Source organism: Rhinatrema bivittatum, chromosome 8, assembly GCF_901001135.1.
Source record: "Rhinatrema bivittatum chromosome 8, aRhiBiv1.1, whole genome shotgun sequence".
Lineage (NCBI taxonomy): Eukaryota > Metazoa > Chordata > Amphibia > Gymnophiona > Rhinatrematidae > Rhinatrema > Rhinatrema bivittatum.
The window spans coordinates 155,270,891-155,292,374 of record NC_042622.1 but is presented as its reverse complement, the minus strand read 5'-3'; the positions used below and the strand labels follow the sequence as shown (position 1 = coordinate 155,292,374).

The 21,484-nt window shown below is 46.3% G+C and overlaps 1 protein-coding gene across 3 annotated transcripts in view; it reads right to left on the bottom strand.

The window, feature by feature from the left end:
* The window catches only part of LOC115096634 (phosphomethylethanolamine N-methyltransferase-like), a 46,257-nt gene extending 26,135 nt beyond the window's left edge, over positions 1 to 20,122 (bottom strand). Inside the window, exons 1-5 of one of the 3 annotated variants that reach the window (XM_029611544.1) lie at positions 19,632 to 20,122; positions 8,984 to 9,128; positions 3,003 to 3,180; positions 2,359 to 2,514; positions 1,636 to 1,772 (exon numbers count right to left, since the gene is read on the bottom strand). In XM_029611544.1, the coding sequence (XP_029467404.1) occupies positions 1,636 to 1,772; positions 2,359 to 2,514; positions 3,003 to 3,180; positions 8,984 to 9,128; positions 19,632 to 19,634 (619 nt within the window). In that variant the 5' untranslated portion in view covers positions 19,635 to 20,122. Of the gene's footprint in view, positions 1 to 1,635; positions 1,773 to 2,358; positions 2,515 to 3,002; positions 3,181 to 6,191; positions 6,580 to 8,983; positions 9,129 to 19,631 lie in introns of those variants that run through there. The other 2 variants (XM_029611546.1, XM_029611545.1) reach the window with 2 other exon arrangements.
* Positions 20,123 to 21,484: the final 1,362 nt, after the last annotated feature.

Genomic DNA, 21,484 nt, shown 5'->3' with positions numbered 1-21,484 from the left:
TTATGTAGTTTTGATCTTCTTAAGATTATTGTGGACTTGTTTTTGTTTTGTTTTGGGGGGGGGGGGGTTTAAGATTTGGAACATGGTTTTGTTTTTTCTTTGCTCTGCTTAATTTCTGTAGTATTCACTTGAACTGTTTATGCTGAAAGGATAAATAAACTACAAGCTTTATCATGCAGGGAACCCTACCTCCTTTTCACCGACTCCGGTGTTTCCTTGTGCACAGTGCCTTCATTCCTGCCCATGGTGGTTTCGGCTTTTCACTTGAATCAGACGGTAGAATTACCCTCCTTCTCCGCGGATGACGCACGGGATCTTCGAAAAATTGATGGTAAGCGCATATTGATTCGGTACCTGGAGGTCACCAATGATTTTTGTCTTTCAGATCATTTCTTTGTCCTCTGGTCGGAACCAAAGAGAGGTTCCAAAGCGACAAAGACAACCATCGCTCGCTGGCTCAAGGAGACGATTGGGGTGGGTAGACAACCCCCCGCTGGAGGTCAAGGCTCATTCTCTCCGATCCCAGGCGGCGACCTGGGCGGAAAGCCAGGCTGTCTCTGCTCAGGAGATATGTCGTGCGGCGACCTGGAAATCCTTACATACATTCGCACAGCACTATCACTTACAGCTCCGGTTACTTTGGCGACAGTGTCATTCGAGCAGGGCTTTTAGGGGCCTACCCTCTGTAAGGAAGCTTGGGTACATCCCACCATCTGGACTGATCCTGGTACGTACAAGGAAAAGAAAATTATTCCTTACCTGCTAATTTTCGTTCCTGTAGTACCATGGATCAGTCCAGATGCCCTCCCTAAGAAATTTGGAGATTGGGGTTTACTGCTCGACTTCCCTATGACTTTGCGAATCTGTTTCACTCTATTCAGCTGTTAACCTCTATGTTTTAAGGGGCTGTTTCTCAGAGTGCTGTTTGCAAGTTTCACTCTTGACACCAGTTTTGGTTATCTGTTACGTATAGATTTCTATTCATAGACATCAGTGGTTTTGTAGCTTGATCTATCCTTCTTTCTATATAGCTTTGATATTCTCGATACTGAGACTTCTCTGAGGGTGCACTGGCTTATGAGGCAGCACCCTCCGAAGCTTTGTTCTGACTCCATCTGCTGGACGGGGGACATAACCCATCGTCTGGACTGATCCTGGTAAGTACAGGGAAGGTGCTTGATCATAGCTGGCAGTTGGGAGTATGCCATTCCAATTTTTTTTTTTTTTTTTTTTTAGATATACAGGACCATGTATCAGCTGTTTGTGCTGTATTCATGCTTTACATGTATCGGTGCAATGCCTGCATAAGGCTCTGAAGAAGATCTGTTGTATTCATGCTTTACGTGTATCAGTGACCCTGCATGGAAGGCGGGAACACCGATGATGATCAGCACTGCAGCACCCCAGATTTATCCAGTGTCATGATAGCGGAGATGTCTAAGCAGAAGGAACTTTCGTAAAACATGTAACATCTCCCCATGAATGATATAAGAATCAGGATGGGAGAGGAAGGAGGGGGACCTTAGCATTTGCTTTGAAGTTTGTGCATGGATATAGCCTAAGACCCCCTTCCTCTCAACACCTGCCTGTGGTCAGCTGTGGTTATCCACCGGCCTAGGTCTCAGAGGTACTCACCAGACTGGAAGAAGCAGGACTCCCGGAAGAAGAGGTACCCCCCGGGTCGCAGCCACCCCAGGATCCTTTCTGCCAGCTGCAGGATCTCCCCATCCGTCAGGTACATGAAGAGCCAATTAGAGAAGACAAAATCGAAGCTAGAAATGGGACACAAGAAAAACACACAGCGAGATGCAGCATTCAGCATTAGGACAAAATCTTCTTAAGGGTGTAGAAAGCAAAATATCATAGACTCAATCTCTAGAGAAATCTGAGGTTAGCCAGCAGTTAGAATCATCTCTGCTACTAATCCTGAGACATGGGATCCACTCCTGGCTTATGCTTCTGTAAAATGCTGCTTTTACGATGACACCTTGTTTCTAAATATGGAGCAGGGCTGGAGGGATTAGCGGCCTTCACTCAGTCACAAGGGGGCACCAAAGTGCCTGGCCTGGGTGAGGCCAAGAAAAAGAAGCTGGGAAAAAGGGGAGAATGCCTGATGACAGTCAGATGGGGTGCAGTAAGGAGCAAGGTCATGGGGGGAGGGTGGAGAGGCAGGGATCCCTCAGGAAAATCAGATGGGGTGCAGTAAGTGGCTAGGGGGTGGGGGGAGGAAAGGAGAGGTGGGGGGGATCTCTGATGAAAGCCAGATGGAAGAGTAAGGAGAGAGGTCTCGCAGGGGCAGAATCCTCAGTAACAGAAGACGAAAGAGCCTGCGTAGCTGAGAGCTGGACCCTTTTTCACCTGTGGCTGGGCAGCTCCAGGGTAGCCACATCGCTCTGCAGGAACGTGATGTTGCCCCGGTGGCCGTTCACCTCCCTGTTCTTCTCCAGGAAGCTATGCATGAAGTCCACGGCCGTCACGTGGCTGGCCAGCTTGGCAAGGTGTCCCGTGAAGCGACTGCCATGGCACAAGGGGGTCAAAGAGAGAGAAACAAGCAATAAGAACCCTGGCGGGTGCCACCCTCATGCTGATGCCGTGGACAGTACATGTGACCTTCCCAGGAGCCCCCTCGCCCATCATGTGAGAAATAACCAAAAACCACTGAATGCTGGAAGTGAACCCACAGAGAGGAAAACAGAGAAAACCCAGTGTACGTTCCCTCCCCTGCCAAAGCGACCCGACCTGGGACAGCTTTACAGTTGGTTACTCTTGCAAGTCAACTGCCTTATGATTGACTCCTTTGCAAGGCTGATACTCTTCTGCTGGTTCCCTTCTTACCTTCCCACAATCCAAAACCTCCCAGCTTTTCAGGAAATTTTTGTTGCCTGGGAAAAAAATCTGCTCGCTCTCTCTCTCTCTCTCTTGATTGCTTTTTGCACACCCATTAATTCCTCCACCTCAAGCCCACCCCAAACAACCAATGAAAAGCCAGTGTGGGTTTTTACCCGATGCCAGCCCCCAGCTCCAGCACATCCTTTCCATCAACCTGGGGCAGAAGAGAGATGATCTCGGGCTTGTCCTCCTGTGACAGGGTCCAGGCACTGGAGTCCAGCATCATCTCCTCCACTGTGGCATGGCGAGAGTGCTCCTCCCAGAAGCGGGTCATCGTCTGGCGGACGTGTGCTGCACGGGACGAGAGAGAAAGCACAGGCACAGGATCCTCAATCCTCCAGAAACTGACTGACATTCCCTTCTCGTCCAGCCTGCCTCGTCCTCGCCCCGTTCAACCTCCTGCCTTGCCCTGCTTCCCCAGTCTGCCCTCCTCGTCTCCTTCCTGCATTTGCTTCGGACTAACTTCTTGGATCTGACCTCTGCCTGGACCTGGACTACCCTTCTGCCTTCCCCTGATCCTTGCTATGGAACCGGATTATACTTTGCTTGCTGTCTGCCCCGTCCCTTGGCCTGTACCCGGTGTCTCTCTGATTGTTCCCGGTGCCCAGACCTCAGCTTGGCACCGGATTCTCTCTTACTCCTTGCCCTATGGGACCAATCGCTTACGTCCTGCTGGCCCCCTGAGCCCAAGGGCTCAACCTACGGGGAAAGGCGCTGATAAAGGTGAAGTCCCTGCCCAGTCCTGTCCCAGGGCACGTTCGCCAGCTGTCAGGGTGGGCCTAGGAGGTTCGCCCACTAGGCTGCACTAACCACAAACAAGGTTCACGTTCCTCACAGTCATTTATCTCCCTGTATAGGTAACACTTCTGCTCTAAACTATCAAAACAAGACTATAGATGATATTTCAAGTCCTATTATCAACACTGCCAATAAAACAGGTTTAGGTGGCTCAACTCAGTGGAAAGCCTTTAATCCAGTTGTTATTGTTAGTATGGAAAAATTCCTTGCTACTTCTATGAGCAAGTCATATTCCAAATTAGATCCAATGCCCTCAATTTTAGTCAAAGTAAGGATTTAGGTCATTCTGGACCGCCTATGTACTGTATATTATTAATGCCTCTCTCTCTCTCTCTCTCTCTCTCAAGGGCTTGTCCCATCAATATTAAAGCTATCCTTGGTTCATCCGATTTTAAATAAAAATTCCTTAGATCCTTCTGACCCTAAGAATTATTGGCCTCTCGAATTTACAGCACCTTTTCTCATGAAAGCACCTGAGAAAGTCTTATTTGCACAACTTAATGATTTTGCTGAAAAGACTATTGCCCATCTTCCAAGGCAATCTGGATTTCGGAAAGGTTACAGTACAGAGACTGCCTTATTATCTAGGACTAATGGCATTAGACTGAATTTGGACAAAGGAAAAGATGCGATTTTAGTTTCAATTGACATGAACGCAGCTTTTGGCACGGTTAAGCCACGGACTATTTTATCATGGCTTCCGGATCCTGGAATCTGGGGGTTTTGCTTTTAAAATGGTTTACATCATTGTTATGCTCCCCAAGGTTCTATTTCATTCCCTTTGCTTTTCAACTTCTTTTTCAACCCTCTCCCAAAATTGATCCAAGGCCTAGGTTTTCATGGTTATGTACAGGCAGATGGTGTTCAGGGAACTGCCGCTTCTGATTCAGATTCAACATCCAATATGGATAATTTCAACCTTGGCTTAAACAAAACAGGAGGTTGGCTGCATGATCATGAGCTTCCGGTTAACCCCCAAAACTGGTCTGGGAAATGTAAGTCTAATATTCAGTTAGCTCCCTCAGTGAACAAGGTTCCTGTACCTTTAGTTCAAGAGATTCAAATTCTTGGGATGAAGCTGGATGATTCTTTAACCACGTCTAAGCCAGTATCTAAAACAGGTTTCTAACTATGTGCTGCAAATGATTCGTACACTGGCCCCTTTTCTGACGAGGTCCGATTTAAACATGTTATCTAGTGCTTCTGAGTTATCTAGACTACTGCAATTCCCTCAGTGGCGAGGTGAGGAGGGCCCAAAGCCCCCGGGGCGCCAGGCTGTAGGTGGAGCCCATCCTGCCCAGCGGCAGAAGAGGCAGCGGCCCACATCCGCCTACAGCAGCGCTTCTCAACCAACGTGTCGCCCACACTTCCCAGTCCTCTGCTGGCCCCAAACTCTTCCTCCGCCTGGGCTTGAAATGCTGATAGCCCGGGTGGAACGCAGCGGGGGGGGGGGGGGGGGCTGGAAGATGCACGCTCTCAGTGGCACTAGCGGCATGATCTCTTCTTCCCACACCCACGGCCCGGAAGAGGAAGTGGTGTGCAGTGGCCACACGCGCGCGGGAAGAAGAGATCAAGTGCGTGGAACATCGGCCCGAAGGAGAAGAGCATCACAGCCCGGAGCCAAAAGAGGAGCAACGTCAGCCCCTGCAGCCGATGGGACTCCTTTCTTGAGGCCGCAAGGGTTGGAAGGGGAGGAGGCTGCTGCTGGGGAGAGAGAGTGAGTGAGCATGTGTGTGAAAGAGAGCATGGATATGTGTGATTGAGAGCAACAGCATGTATGCAAGTGTGTAACTGAAAGCCTGTGTGTATGAGAGAGAGCATGTGTGTAAATGTGTAATTGAAAGCCTGTATGTGTGTGTGTGTGTGTGTGTGAGAGAGAGAGCATGTGTGTAAATGTGTAATTGAAAGCCTGTATATGTATATGTGTGTGTGTGTGTGCGTGAGAGAGAGAGCATGTGTATATGTGTGCGATTGAGAGCCTGCGTGAGACAGAGTGCTCGTGTGTGTGACAGAGAAGAAAGTTGCACGCAAAGTCCCCCGTCCCCCCCTGTTAATTCACAACATTTCAGGGCACCTGGAAATCAAACATTTCCAGCTATGGAAAGCAGAGCATTTTTTTATTCTTATTATTTTATTTTATTTATTTATTTAGGGTTTTTATATACTGACTTTCTTGATACAGATCAAATCAACTCAGTTTACATAGAACAAAAGCTCTTAACAACAACAAGTCAAAACATCAAATAGAGGAGACAGAGTAGGAGAAGTAAAAGTAAAAGTTACATTATAACAAGGGCGAGCAACTGGGGACTGGAAATGAAGAATGGGAGAAACCAAGGTGGAAAGGTATATACAGAGAATAGGGGGCTTGGAAGCCAACCTCTGGAGATTATCTCTAGCATTATAACATGATTATGTGACGCCATGCTAGTTTATGTATTAATATGAAATAACGGAAGAACAGCGTTTGATGGGCCATGCGCTTTGAGTCTTCGTCCACTGACCTTGTGCAGATCTCATCTGACAGACTGCCCCCCCAGCCGGACAGGCTGGCATCCGTGGTGACTACTACCCACTCTCGCACGTCGAGGGGCATGCCCTGCGCCTGATGACGCAGGTCCAGCCACCAGAGAAAGCTGTCCCTGGCAAACTGGAGGAGTGGAAGGACAAGCTGGTAATCCTGTGAGACCGGCTTCCAGCGCGAGAGCAGAGCCCTTTGTAAGGGGCGTAGATGGGCAAAGGCCCAGGGTACGAGATCCACAGAAAAGAGAACAAACGGACAGAAAGAGAGCCAAAGAAAGACTGTCAAATCCGAAGGGGAGCTAAGGCTCCCCTACTCACATCTGCTGGAGTCAGAAAGATACTGAGACTTCTCTGAGGGTGCACTGGCTTATGTGGCAGCACTCTCCGAAGCTTTGTTCTGACTCCATCTGCTGGACGGGAGACATAACCCACCGTCTGGACTGATCCTGGTACATACAGGGAACTGTGTGACTATGTTTGCATGTTAGAGCATGTCTGTGTGCATGTATGTCTGTGTATATGTGTGTGAGAGCATATCTGTCTCTATGTTTGTTGACAGCATGTTTGTCTCTGTGTGTGAGAGTATGTCTGTGTGTCTACATGTGTGTGAGAGCATGACTGTGTGTGTGTATATGATTGTGAGAGTATATCTGTCTGTGTATGTGTGTGAGTGAAATTTTGTGATTCAACATGCGTGTATATATGAGAGAGAGAGAGAAGAAAGACTGAGCAACAATCCCTCTCCTCTTCCCTGCTAATCCCCAACAATTTCAGGGCATCTGGAAATCAAAGGATCCCAGGTATGGACAGCAGGGGTTTTATCTTTTTTTTTTTTTTAAGTTTTAAGTATTGGGTGGTATATATGTCTGCTGTTTTGAAATATTTTATTGGTCTTATATGAGTTTTATATTGTTGCATGGTATTCTTTTTGTCAGCTGTTTTGAAATATTCTTTTTAATAGTATGGTTTTACTTCTATTGATTTTATTGTTTGATGCTTTATGAGGAATTACGTACAATGTTTCTGATTCTCCTTTGTTGTACTGTATACATAGTCTGGCCTGTTATGGTTTACAGTTCAGTTTTTATCTGCACATTTGTATTACTACTTTATGATCACTTTATTCTGTACTTAGTGAGGGTCTGTCTGTGTTCTGCATGTGTGATTGAGGTTAAGTATTCTGCTGATGTGTCATTTCTATGTAGTGATCTATAGAAGCATAATTTGAAATTGTGTGTGGGGAAGGCTGGGCACAAAGCTGTTAGATTCACTTAGGGTGCCTAATACCCTTGCACTGACCCTGATTAGTAAAAGAATACAAATTAAATGTAAAAAAAAAAAAAAAAAAATGAATGAGGAGGGGCCAGCCCAGTAAATGTTTGCACAGGGCTGTAGAAATGCTAGCACTGGCCCTGCATGGCGGCGCCCTGTGGTGACACGCCGTCGGGGGTTCTCATCCCTCCCCCGTGAAGAGACCCTGCGTGGTGGTGCCGTGTGGTGATGCCTGGCGGATGATGGGGGAGGGGAAACAACACTGATCTCTTTGTTCAAGGAAGTTGCGGAATATAAGATTTTAATAAACAAACAGAAATTGACCCCCGGGCACAGGAGAGCCCAGCTATGCCTCTGAATTCCCTGTATCTAGATATTACAGAGGCCAACTTAAAACAAATCCAACTATTGCAAAATAGTTACCACAGCACGAGTTGTGCTTGGGGTTCCTAAATTTCCTGGTGTCTCTCTACGTCCTGCGGAACTTCATTGGCTTCCAGCATGGTCTCGAATACGTTTTAAAATGCTACGCTTGATATTTCAAGCTCTGTCAAGAGGCAAACCTGTTTATCTCGCTAACTCACTTGTGCCTTGCGAGCCAACGAGAATTTTACGATCTCAAAAAGAACCTTTAAGGCTACCTTCACCGGAGGAAGGATATCTGGAGGACACCTTTCAGCATCAGGCTCTATTAATGTGCAACGTGCCACCTCTTAATCTTCACACACGGAGTCTGACCCACAGACCTTATGACAGTAACTTCGTTGGCGAGAGTGCTCTAGTAATTTGTGGTGGGAAGGAGGATGGTACCAATGCAGCCTTGTGCTTGGATGGCACCAATTAAGTCTTGAGCATTAACAATGCCTAAGATGTCAACGAGGCTTTTTTGTCGATGGTACTGAAGGAGTTCAATTTTATGGACTATCGCTGTACGAGAAGACCTGAAGAACTAAGTCTAACCATGCTGCAGTGAAACGCACAGCCATCTTGATTTACTAACATTTGCAACGCAAACGGAACCTAATACGTAATGACGTACTTACGCACTAACGTTTAGTGAACGTGACTCCATTTTGGATTCATATTTTGTATTGTATTAATACGAACGCCGCCGCAAAATGTCTAACCCGTCAATTAAATGACGAAACAATAGTCTGATCATAAGCTACACCTACTAGAGGACCACGCTAGCTAATGCTTGTTCAGCAGTTTGTAAAATGTTTGCTCAGCAAAACCAGAACGCATGTGTGAAAGATAAGAGTTGTAAAGGGCATAAAAGTTTGCTCCGGAGGGGGCGTGGTATGCAGTTGTACTGAGCCTTTGTCTTAGCTGCATCTTGCTAGCAATAAAAGTCTATCTTTGCGGATCAGTTGTCTGGACCTCCTTACTGATTAAAAACAGACGGTTACATTTGGCGAGCCAGCCAGGAGGTGCCGGGGACGCTATTTTAGCCCCCCAGCTGGTCCGGTGGTTTGGTGGCGGAGCGATCCCCCAGACTTACTTGGTGAGTGGCCACCGCTGAGTTCAGCGATCAGGTTTCTGAGGGGACCGTTCCACAAGAAACTTCTTGAGACCTCTGGGCTGGTGATTCGGAAAGAAGGCTTTCTTCGCGATCGAGAGAACGTTTCAGGCAAGTATACTTTTATCTGCACGGGAATAAGAAACAGGGGAACCTGAATTAGAAACCAGATACAGCTAAATTACCAGCCGATCTTGAAATGGATCGAGGGGGCGTTGATCAAACCCCGCAGCGTGGTTAGTAGGAGCTCCCCCTCCGAAGACCTCGTTACTGAAAACCTGAATTGGAATTTCGGAAATTTTTGAATTTTGGGAATCAGAAAGAAATCTTGGGAATAGGTTTCTTGTTGTGTGAAAGAGAGTGAATGGCCTCGCAGTTCTAGACCGGGCGACCGCGTTCTAGTCGGGGCAAGTGTGACCCTTTTGTGTCTGGCAGATACGGACCCCTTACCTATCTGCTATCCCTTCCCCTCTTTGTCTGTACCTCTATCCTAAATGGGTGGGGGAGGGTCGACCCCGTTAAAAGTCATGACGGAGCACTTTAGCGAAGTATTTGATAAACATACCTGTACTAAACCTGGTATGATCCAACGCTGTGCCTATCGGTGGCCGAGCTTGTGCGTCAACTGGCCCCCGAAAGGAACTTTCGATTTTGTCACGGCCTCTAGAGTCCGAATAATAGTCACAAAAGAGGATCAGCCAGGTTTTCCTGAAGATGTCCCATATATTAATGCCTGGATTGAAGTTATTCTCAATCCCCCGTCCTGGGCACAAAAGTTAGTAGAGAGAGCTGCCCTCATCATGGTGGCGCAGATGAAGAAGGCGGGCCACCGGAAGTCACCCAACCGGAAAAGAAAGGAGAAGTCGGCCATATTGGACGCAGACGGCATGACGTCACCGGAGGCGGCCATATTGGTAGTCCAGAAGAATGAAGAAACTACAGAAAAAAAAATTAAACCACTGCCGGCAGCGGAGACCATATTAATTGACGAACCAGAAGTTCCAGCACCGCCGCCTTACATCCCACTTTACCCACCGCTGCTTAATCTGCCACCGATTCCTTCTTATGAACAAGCGGACCCCTTGCCTAGTACTTCACAGGAAACTAAAAGAGAGTTAGAATCGGTAAGAGCAGAGGACGAACCGGAACCTCCTGTCTCAGCCCATACTCGTCAGAGAACACAAGCGGCTGCCAGTCTCCAACTCCCAATCAGAGAAACTGCAACTGTCGTACCTGCGGTCCCTAGTGAGGAAAATGCTTTCCAAACTACACAGACTATTAGACTATATACCTATGTCCCTTTTTCATCAAGCGATCTCTTTAACTGGAAACAGCTCGGCCCTTCCTACGCTGAAAAACCAGATCAAATGATTGATTTTTTAAACGGAATTTTCTCCTCACATAATCCCAACTGGGCTGACATCCGCCATCTGGCTTCTTTCCTGTTCACCACTGAGCAGCGAAGACAAATACAACAAAACATGGACGAAGCAGCCAGAAGTGGAGCCGGGTCAGACGGTGATCCTGATGCCGCTGCAAGGGAACTTGCTCCGACAACAGACCCTCACTGGGACTACCAATCTCCCAGTGGACGAGACCGCATCGCGGCTTATCAGAGAGCCTTCCTAGAAGCCTTGAGGAAGGGAAAAAGAAAAATTATGAACATGACTAAAATCCAGGATATAGTACAAAAGAAGGACGAAACTCCGGGAGACTTCCTCGAACGACTAATGGATGCGTACCGGAGATACAGCCCTTTTGATCCAGAAGATCAAAAGAACCACCCTATAATAGTCATGAGTTTCGTAGGACAGTCATGCCCCGATATACGCCGAAAACTCCAGAAAACAGAGGGATTTGAAGCAATGAACATCAGCCAGCTCAAAATTATGGCAGACAAAGTCTATGGAAATAGAGAGCTGGAAGATGAGAAAAAGGAGAAAAAAGAAAGTAGCAGAAGGATGAGAGAAAGTGTTAACTTGTTAGCGGCAGCAATGGAAGAAACTAATTTCGGAGAGCAGGCCAGAAAGTATCGAGGATACCCTGGGCAGAGAGGAAGATGGCAGAGAGGAAGATCAGGAAGAGGCGGATCCTTCAGAGGAGGAAGAGCGCCTGTAGGGGTCAATCAATGTGCATATTGTAAACAAGAAGGACATTGGAAGGCTGAGTGCCCTGAGAAACCACGGGAGGGCGAAGGAGGGAACAGTTCAAAACCCTCAAAATCTAAAGAAAATGAATGGCAAATGGCGTTGGACGAATTGTCAGACGAGTCTAGTGACGATATCGGGCGAAACTCATGACTAAACAAGGAAGCCCTGCCCTCCGACCCGTTGGTAGAAATAAAGGTTGGGGCTAAAACCTTCAGAGGATTACTAGATTCTGGAGCACAACGATCTGTGATGACTACTGCAATCGCTATTCCCACAGCACAAAGCATCTCCATTGTAGGGGCCTCCGGGAAACCACTGGCAGCCCCTATTCTTCAGAATCGACAGGTTCGAGTGGGAGGACAACTAGTATCCCACCGATTCCTCTATGTCCCTGGATGTCCAGTTCCACTAATTGGTAGAGATCTCCTTTGCAAATTAAGGGCCACTCTACAGTTTGAATCAAATGGTGAAATCAAAGCTTCCTTTGCAGACAATCCTGTTTCCCTTATTTGTCCTCTCCAAGAGGAATGGAGACTACATCTTCCCATAGTTGAACGAACCATCGAGCACCGATATGAGGAAGATACCCCTCTCAATGCAAAACGAAGGTACCTGATGGATAGCGTACCTTCAGTATGGTCTGAAAACAATCCAGGAGGACTAGCAACCGAGGCTGAACCCGTCTGGATAGAACTGAAAGAGAAGGCACAAGTCATTAACCAAGCCCAATATCCTATTCCCTACGTGGCCAGACAGGGAATACAAGTACATCTTCAAAGACTATTTGACTTGGGCATCCTGCGACAAGTCCGGTCTGCCTGGAACACTCCCTTGCTACCAGTAAAGAAACCTGGTACTAACGACTATCGACCTGTACAAGATCTACGAAAAGTAAATAGCCAAGTAGCGGACTTGGTGGCCCTGGTACCCAACCCGTACTCCATTCTAGCTCAAGTCAATCCCAAATCAAAGTGGTACAGTGTAATCGATCTCAAAGATGCTTTCTTCTCCGTTCCGGTAGCAGAAGAATGTCAGAAGATCTTTGCCTTCACATGGGAAAATGCACACACTGGAATAAAACAACAGTACACCTGGACTCGGTTGCCTCAAGGATTCAAACACTCTCCCACGCTCTTCGGGGAACAGCTGGCAAAAGATTTGAAAACTTACCAGAAAAAACATGGGCCAGTAATACAGTATGTTGATGACTTACTGTTGTTCAGAGACACATATCTTGACTGTGCGAAAGCTACCCTTCACCTGTTACAGACATTGTATTCAAAAGGGTACCGGGCAAGCAAAAAGAAAGCCCAGATCTGTGAATTAGAAGTAGAGTATTTAGGTTTCCGAATTCGTGAAGGCACTCGATGCCTTGGAATCTCTCGTACAAATTCAATAAGACATCAGCCTACACCAACCTGCAAAAAAGAACTGCGAGCATTTCTGGGAGCCACCGGATACTGCCGGCTTTGGATTGCTAACTATGCAGTTATTGCCCAACCCCTATACGACAAGCTACGGGGTAAAGAAGCAGAATCTCAACCCTTCCAGTGGGAAGGACATGAACTAGTACACTTACAACAACTAAAAGAAGCCCTGATCTCACCCCCTGCTCTGGGGCTACCTGACGTAACTAAACCATTTCATCTGTTTGTAGATGAGAAAAAAGGAATGGCCATTGGGGTCCTGACTCAAACCTTCGGATCATGGGAGAGACCCGTTGCCTATCTGTCAAAAGGAATGGACAATGTTGCCAAAGGATGGCCGGGGTGTCTTCGAAGCATCGCGGCTGCATGCATATTAATTCCAGAAGCAGTCAAGTTGACATTTGGACAAACTTTGCAAGTAACAACTCCTCATACCATTCAGGGACTGCTCGAAACACATGGACCAAAGTGGATGACCAACTCACGTCTTGTAAAGTACCAAGCCTTACTATGTGAAACTCCTGAAATTCAAATACAAGACAGTAAAAACTTAAACCCAGCCACTCTAATGCCAGCACCTGAACCAGTAAGCCATGATTGTGAAGAAGTCATGGCTACAGTACACTCCAGTCGACCTGACTTAAGGGATCAGCCTTGGCAAGGCGCATGGACTTTATTTACAGACGGAAGTAGTCAGGTAAAGAATGGAGTACGAGTGGCTGGCTATGCAGTAGTAACTGAAGATGATATCATTGAAGCTGGACCCTTGCCTTCAGGAACGTCTGCACAAAAAGCTGAATTAATTGCCCTTACTCGAGCTCTTCAGTTGGCAGAAGGGAAAACTGTAAATATCTATACAGACTCTAAATATGCCTTCTTAACCATCCAAGTCCACGGAGCATTGTACAAGGAACGAGGGTTTCTCAATGCCGAAGGAAAACAATTGGCAAATGCGCCAGAGATCCATGAACTGTTAAAGTCCGTATGGCTACCACACAAAGTGGCCGTAATGCATTGCAAAGCACACACCGGAAAATCTGATCCTATCGCTCGGGGAAACCAGAAAGCTGATTCTGCCGCCAAAGCAGGAGCCCAAGACCATTATCAAACAAGAATGACCATATGCCCCCTCTTGCAGTTTCCAACTGAAATACCCACCTACTCAGCCGAAGAAAACGACTGGGCAAAAGCTGAAAATTTCCATCAACAGAATGGGTGGTGGATCATCTCAGACGGACGGATATGGATACCTGATACTATTGCATGGACAATAGTAAGAGAAGCACACTGTCATACACACCTGGGACGTGATTCATTGGCAAAACTACTGGCAAAAACATACTATATAAACCGAATCACACAATTGACTAAACATGCAATTAATCAATGTGTTACATGTGCAAGAAATAATCCTCGCAATGGACCTGGTCCTGCACCGGGACATGTTCTCCGGGGAACTATACCATTTCAAGTCTGTCAAATTGATTTCACCCACATGACCCCTGCACTAGGTTATAAAGCCATGCTGGTAGCAGTATGCACCTACACCGGATGGATTGAAGCTGTGCCTACGCGAACAGAAACTGCAAAGGAAGTCGTTTCCCTCTTATTGAACCAAATCTTACCACGATATGGATTACCACGGCAGATCAATTCAGACAACGGCCCAGCTTTTACCAGCGAGGCAACTCAACACCTCACCAAAATTTTGGGCCTCAAATGGCATCTCCATTGCGCATGGAGACCTCAAAGTAGTGGGACTGTTGAACGAGCTAACAGAACTTTGAAAAGTCAATTAGCCAAGCTCTGTCAAGAAACAAGAACCAAATGGCCCAAAATGCTACCATTGGCATTGCTTAACATCAGATGCACTCCACGACAATCAGGACTAACCCCTTATGAAATGATGTACGCAAGGCCGCCACCGTTGCCCTCCTTCCCCGAATCCTTACAAGTCCAAGGGGAAATGTCACTCAGCAACCAAATGAAAGGACTCTACAATACTGTGGAAGCAATTCGCAAATATACCTGTGAGACAGAGCCACTAATCTTAATCAATCCTATCCATAAATTCCAGGTGAACGACTCTGTGTGGATCAAGGAATGGGATGAATCAGACTTCCTTAAACCTCGATGGAAGGGACCATTCACTGTGCTGTTAACCACACCTACCGCTCTCAAAGTATCCGGTTGTCCCACATGGATCCACTGGAGCCGAGTCAAACCAGCCACCGAAACTTGGCAGGTCTCCAAGACCGGTGACAGCACCCTGCGCTTTACTAGAAATACAACAAAGGTCAACCTGCTATAGAAACTAATGCAGTCACAAAATACTAATAACCTGTTTGTTTCTTCCTTCTCCCGCAGGCATCAAAAGCATATGATATCAATACTTTGGAAATGGGTTATCAGTACCCTCCTGGTAACCGCTCTAACTATCATATGCCCTTCCAGCAGCGATTGGAAATGGTTCATCAGCATCCTCTATATCATCATTTCTGCTCAACTATGGCTCATCTTTGCCATAATCCGAGAATCCTATGGCTACTAATGATCTTCATAGCTATAGTACCAATATCAGTTCAATCTTCGCTCAGCCTAAACTGTACAGAATGCATCAAGCAAGTTCGCACTACAACTGAAGACGGATACCAGTTGGTATTCACAATCATTCATCAATCTCAGCCACCACCATTATGTATAAAAAAGCCTGCTTGTGCCTTAAACACCACTCAAGGACAACAGTCTTTCCATCGATGTATCCTTAACGGCAAGCTCATCTGTCATTCGCCTACCACACCCAAGTACTACAATATAACGCTCACCACCGGATTGCCAAAAGCTTATACTTCTGACATCGTACCAGCTGGAAAGGGAATTCTATACTACATCAACTCAACAAAGGTCCTAATTGGAGGACCACCCATTGTCTCCATTGACTTCAACGCCTGTGATGCCATCGACAAACATCCAAGCGCAGTGCATTGTGGTTCTCCAGCATGGAAGAGAGCCTATACTTTCAATCACAAATATCTCTGTCCCTATGACCGTTCCAGTAATCCCTCCCGGTGGCTACCGTGTGCCGGGGATAAAGAACTTTCTGGATGGAACCTGGTCTGTGACTATACTGGAGGAGGATATTCAGGATGCCCTGGAATGGGTCGACTAAGTAAGGGAGCAGGAAACCTCATTACTCTAAAATGGCCAGTCCGGTCTGAGGGATCCCCATGGCAAGATACTTGGGGCTTTGGGATTGATGGCACAGGAGGAGATCCCATGACATACCTTACTATCACTCAGCGACGAGAAAAACCGCTCCCTATCATTCATCAAACCACTGTGGTAGGATACCAGTCCTTCTTCGATGAAATTTCTCAAATCAATGAGGAGTTGAAAAAGCATGCTATCTCCAACCAAGCAAAAAATATGTTCATCAACTTAGCTGAGAACATAGCCTTATCCCTGAAAGTACAAAATTGCTTTGTATGTGGTGGCACTAATATCGGAGAACAATGGCCATGGGAGGCCAGGGAGATTTTTCAAGCTGACTTGAACACTATGAACATATCCACCACGTATAATCGAAATCACAATCCTTATGAATGGGCTCTACAGACGGATGTCATCGGAAGACAATGTTTGTCACGGCACGTCTCCAAGTTGTACACAGTACCTGTCGGTAACTCCCCATGCACAGGAGTTCTCACAGTTGCCAGTAATACTCAATCATGGTGGCAAACAGAAAACCATACCATACCCACACCATTCTGGACCGAGCCTACCTTAAATGCTACGTGGAAAGCAGCTGGCCAATTAACCGCGTCATTCATAGCCCCAGACGGCTATTACTTCGTATGTGGACGACGGGCTTATGAACAACTACCTCCTCAATGGTACGGTACCTGCTTCCTAGCTACTATCCGTCCTAGCTTCTTCCTGCTACCAGTCACAGCAGGAGAAACGCTAGGGGTGCCTGTCTATAGTCCAATGAAGCCAAGTAGGCGACGAAGACAAAAGGTCTCTATCGGGGACTGGTCCGATCAAGAATGGCCACCCGAACGGATTATCGAATATTATGGTCCAGGAACATGGGCGGAGGATGGCTCTTTTGGATACAGAACGCCTGTATACATGAACAACCGTATAATCAGACTTCAAGCTGTTCTCGAGTTCCTCACCAATGATTCTGCTCTAGCACTTAACATTCTTGCCAAACAAAATACCAAATTAATTACTGCTGTATACCAGAATCGATTAGCCCTGGATTACCTCCTTGCTCAGGAAGGTGGTGTTTGTGGGAAATTTAACCTTTCCAATTGTTGTTTGCAGATCGATGATAAGAGTAAAGTCATCGAGGAAATCACAGACCGTATGGTGCGGTTGGCGCATGTTCCGGTACAATCCTGGTCTGGAGCCTTGGATTGGACAGCTTCATTACCTTCCTGGCTTACATCTATTCCTGGGTTCAAAGAACTCTTATTCCCTTTATTATTTTTCTTACTATCCTGTGCACTCCTCCCTATGTGTTTCCCTCTTTTCCTCAGGAGCCTTTCATCTATGATGGAGAAGATCGCTGATCGACGTGCAGCCGCCCAAATTATGATGCTGAACCAGTACGCTTCAATTTCTTCGCTACCTTTCAGTGATTCTTCAGAGTCAGAAGATGAATCTTCAGTCTACTATGACACTAATTTTTAATTTAACACGTACGGCCACCTTGTTTGCTCAGGTGAAGTCCGGCTACAAAGGGGGGTGAAGCCAATAGGGCCCATCCGTCTCAAACCGGTGAAGACACCATCGACCTGGCTAACAATTTAGGGCCTCACTCAGAGTTATGGTACTAATTATTTTTCTTGTCATTTCAGTTAGTTCACCAATGAAGGTGATACTTACGCCTTCTTATCGAAGTTGAAGTATCAAAGGGGGGAATGAAGGAGTTCAATTTTATGGACTATCGCTGTACGAGAAGACCTGAAGAACTAAGTCTAACCATGCTGCAGTGAAACGCACAGCCATCTTGATTTACTAACATTTGCAACGCAAACGGAACCTAATACGTAATGACGTACTTACGCACTAACGTTTAGTGAACGTGACTCCATTTTGGATTCATATTTTGTATTGTATTAATACGAACGCCGCCGCAAAATGTCTAACCCGTCAATTAAATGACGAAACAATAGTCTGATCATAAGCTACACCTACTAGAGGACCACGCTAGCTAATGCTTGTTCAGCAGTTTGTAAAATGTTTGCTCAGCAAAACCAGAACGCATGTGTGAAAGATAAGAGTTGTAAAGGGCATAAAAGTTTGCTCCGGAGGGGGCGTGGTATGCAGTTGTACTGAGCCTTTGTCTTAGCTGCATCTTGCTAGCAATAAAAGTCTATCTTTGCGGATCAGTTGTCTGGACCTCCTTACTGATTAAAAACAGACGGTTACAGTACCACTTCCACTCAAGCCTCCATGCTTCTTTGGTGCCCAATGCTCCATTGGTTCCGTGGAGTAGCATTTCTTTTTCTTCAGTGCATGAAGGCTAGGTTTACTCAACCCCCAAGGATTCAGCCTGTTCTACTGGCGAAGGAGATATTTTAGAGGAGCTGGAGCTCAACTCTATTCTGAGTGAAGCATATGAGGCTGTGCTTCAAAAAGAGGACTTACTGCAGCTTCTGTGAAACTTATGCAGTTCCTCCATTTTCCAGGGTCTGGACTTTTGAGTTCATTGGGACATCCGTCTACAATTGTAACAATTTGTTTGGCTGTGGTCTGGACCCAGGGATGATGCAAGGATAGTAGGCACCCTAAGCTCTCATACACACACAAGATCCCTCTCATTCACACACAGAGGCGCCGCTCTTGCCCCACCAAGATTCTGCTTCTCTCGGCCACGAGTGGGTTAGACTCCGTGCACGGCCCCACAAGGCTGCTCTTTGCTGCCCCCTAATGGCTGGCGCCCTAGGTGAAAATTGAACCTTGGTTGTCATAACCCGCAGACAGCCACCTCTACACTAATAAGGAGGTGCTAGGGATGCGCTATTGTCACTAGCGCCTCCTTATTAGTGCGACCCCTCATTTAAATAAAGAATCACGCACCCAGGAAAGGTTGCTGGGCGCGCGATGGGAAAGCAGGCACTAAACATGGAGCATCCGCTCTCCCGTGATTTTTACAGTATCGGCTTGATTGAGTATAGAGTAGCTACCAAAGCAACCATGGTATTTTACAATCACAGGGGAGCACTGGATGCTAACCTGCTGCCAGAGGGCTAAAATCAGGACATTTCAGAACATTTTAACTCTTCCTCTGTTTTTTAAACAGTATACCAAAAATGTGGACAGTCCAGAAAAATTCAAGACAGTTGGCAACCTTACCTTCACAGCACCCATTAACTTCTGCTATACAACCAAAGGTGTATTCCTAATAGTGCTGAAGTGAGATCACTGGGTTTTCATTTTTTCCTATTTACTTTCCATAAGACAACTACCTCAGATTACAAGCAGGTACATCCCTCTCCCCAGAGGAAGGGTAAAGTGACTTGCCAAGGTGACAAGAACAAGCAGCAGTGGGATTTGAATTCTCCCTTGTTCTCAACCAGCTGGTCTAATCACTAAGCTACTTCTCCCTGCCTCAAAGAGCTGCAGATCGTGTATCTGTATCAACCCCCTTAATTACACTACTTTGCAGTAACTGATAATGAAAAAAAGAAATACAATAAAACTGGAACTAGGAGATGACAAGAGACATGGTACTCCAAGCCTTAAGTAATTGCAGGGTTTACAGCAGAGCTTCACAAACTTACCCCGAGGACCCCACACCCAATCAGGTTTCAGGATATCCACTATGAATATGCAGGAGCTAAATTTGCATATACAGAGTCTCCTTGATATGCAAATTTATGTCATGCATATTCACTGTGGATCTTGAAAACCCGACGAGCTCTGGGGTCCCCAGGGCAGGTTTGAGAAGCCCTGGTGTACAGGTACTGGAAATGATATAATGGTATTAAAAGCACTAGGAGGCGCGGGAACGCGGGCAATGCTCGTCCACCAAATACCTACCATCCGTTGCGTTGCCTGGTGTCTGTGACATCTTAAGTCTTCCTCCTTGAAAGGTTCCTTAGTACGGAATTTAAAAAAAAGGACCTTCCCCACCCCCCAAAAAATTAAAATGATCCTCTTTAATAATCAGTAGCACAAACACATGTAAAAGTAAAAGAAAGCGATGTCTTAAATTATATAGGGAGAAATTAATAATAAAGTTTAAAGAGTGGTATATTAAAATTTTCTTATCACAGTGTGGATAGCCACTCTGGTCCTACTGAAGCTTCGACTGTATTTGTTGTGGCTCCTGCCCCGCGGCCTCATTCGAAATAAATAAAATAGTTCTAAAAGAAAAAATCAATATATAGCTATTTAATCTCAGCCATGAAGCAACGCTTTAAATGGCCCCTACTGACGTAGCTGCTGGGCTTTGTTGACACAGCGGTCGTCCGATGCTCGCTACCCTCCCCCAGCAAGGGAAGAGGCTGGTGGTGCTGAACATCCTAGCCCACCCCCAGAGGTTTCCGATTGGCAGGGACGATTCTGAGCACGCGGCGCTGGGCGGGGCATGTAAGTAGGCAGCCGGGAGGGCGGCTGCCGATTGGCTCAATAGAAGGCCCATTGGAGGCGGGGCCGGCAGGGAGTGGGTTCGCGGAAGGGAGGTGGCCTGCGGCGCCACATAACGTTGAACCGGTCGTAGTTAAAGGGCCAAAGTCTTAAAATGGTTGATGTACGTGGCTTTAGGGGCAGAGAGTCCACGGAAGGGGCCGAGCTAGTTTAATTCCAAGGATCTGTACCTTTTTTTTTTTTGTTTTAACCCTCTTCCCTGGTTAATAGAACATTTCTGACTCCCCCCGGAGCCTAATATGAAACTGCGTGCGTGGTGTAAATGGGGTAGCAGGGGCTCAGCAAGAAGGGCTGAGAAGCTGACCAGAAATAGGTGGAGCCGTGACGATTTCTTTTAGATATAGGGGTATGGCCAAACCTGCTTCTAGCATTAGCAAGTCTCTCATACCATACCTCCCCTTCCAAGGTTATATTGCAGCATCAGCAGTAGCAGAAGCGTTGGCGTCCCTTGCGCTCATTCAGATTCCTACAACGAAATTAATTTGTGAATTCTGCGACTTTTGTCCCCACTGACTTGTGACGCGACACGAAGAGAGAATAATATTAACAGAAAATATTGATAATTCAGCTACAAGATGGCCAACAAAAAGTATTACAGTTCCCCTTCACCACCACCATGCTTTTAACATTTTCTTTTAAATTCCAAAAGAAATATTTTTAATTTTTTTTTTTAATGTTTGCTTCATTGACCCCACCCATCTAAGGTAGTGGGGGAGGACACTAGTCTGCTTATCCCCAAAATAAATAAATAAGAGCACATCATTTAGGACTATATCAGGAAAAGTGATTTTTAATTGGTTTACTTGTGTTTTCAGGGCCAGAGAACTCTAATAGGGTGGAGTTTGTTGGGCTTTTTTTTCAGAACCACATGCACACTTGGGCGTCCTGGAAAGTATGCTTCTTTAGTGCTAGGTGGAACTTTTTGTTTAAAATAACCGTTTGGGTCTAGTCAAAGGTACACATCTTTTTAAAAGAGAGAGATACTGTGGATCGGGGAAAAATGCCTGAATACCCTCTCCCAAAAGTGGTCTTTGGAGGAACAACTCTCACACTTGGCACGGGTCTCTTTACAGGGGAGGGATGAGAACCAGGGCTAGTATTAACGTTTCAACAGCCCTTTGGAAACAATTACAGTGCTGGCCTGTCCTCATTCTGTTTTTTTTGTTTGTTTGTTTTTTAATTTAATTTGTATTCTGCCATCTCGGACTATTAGTGGGCAATGTTGCCTTCGCTATTGCTATTCA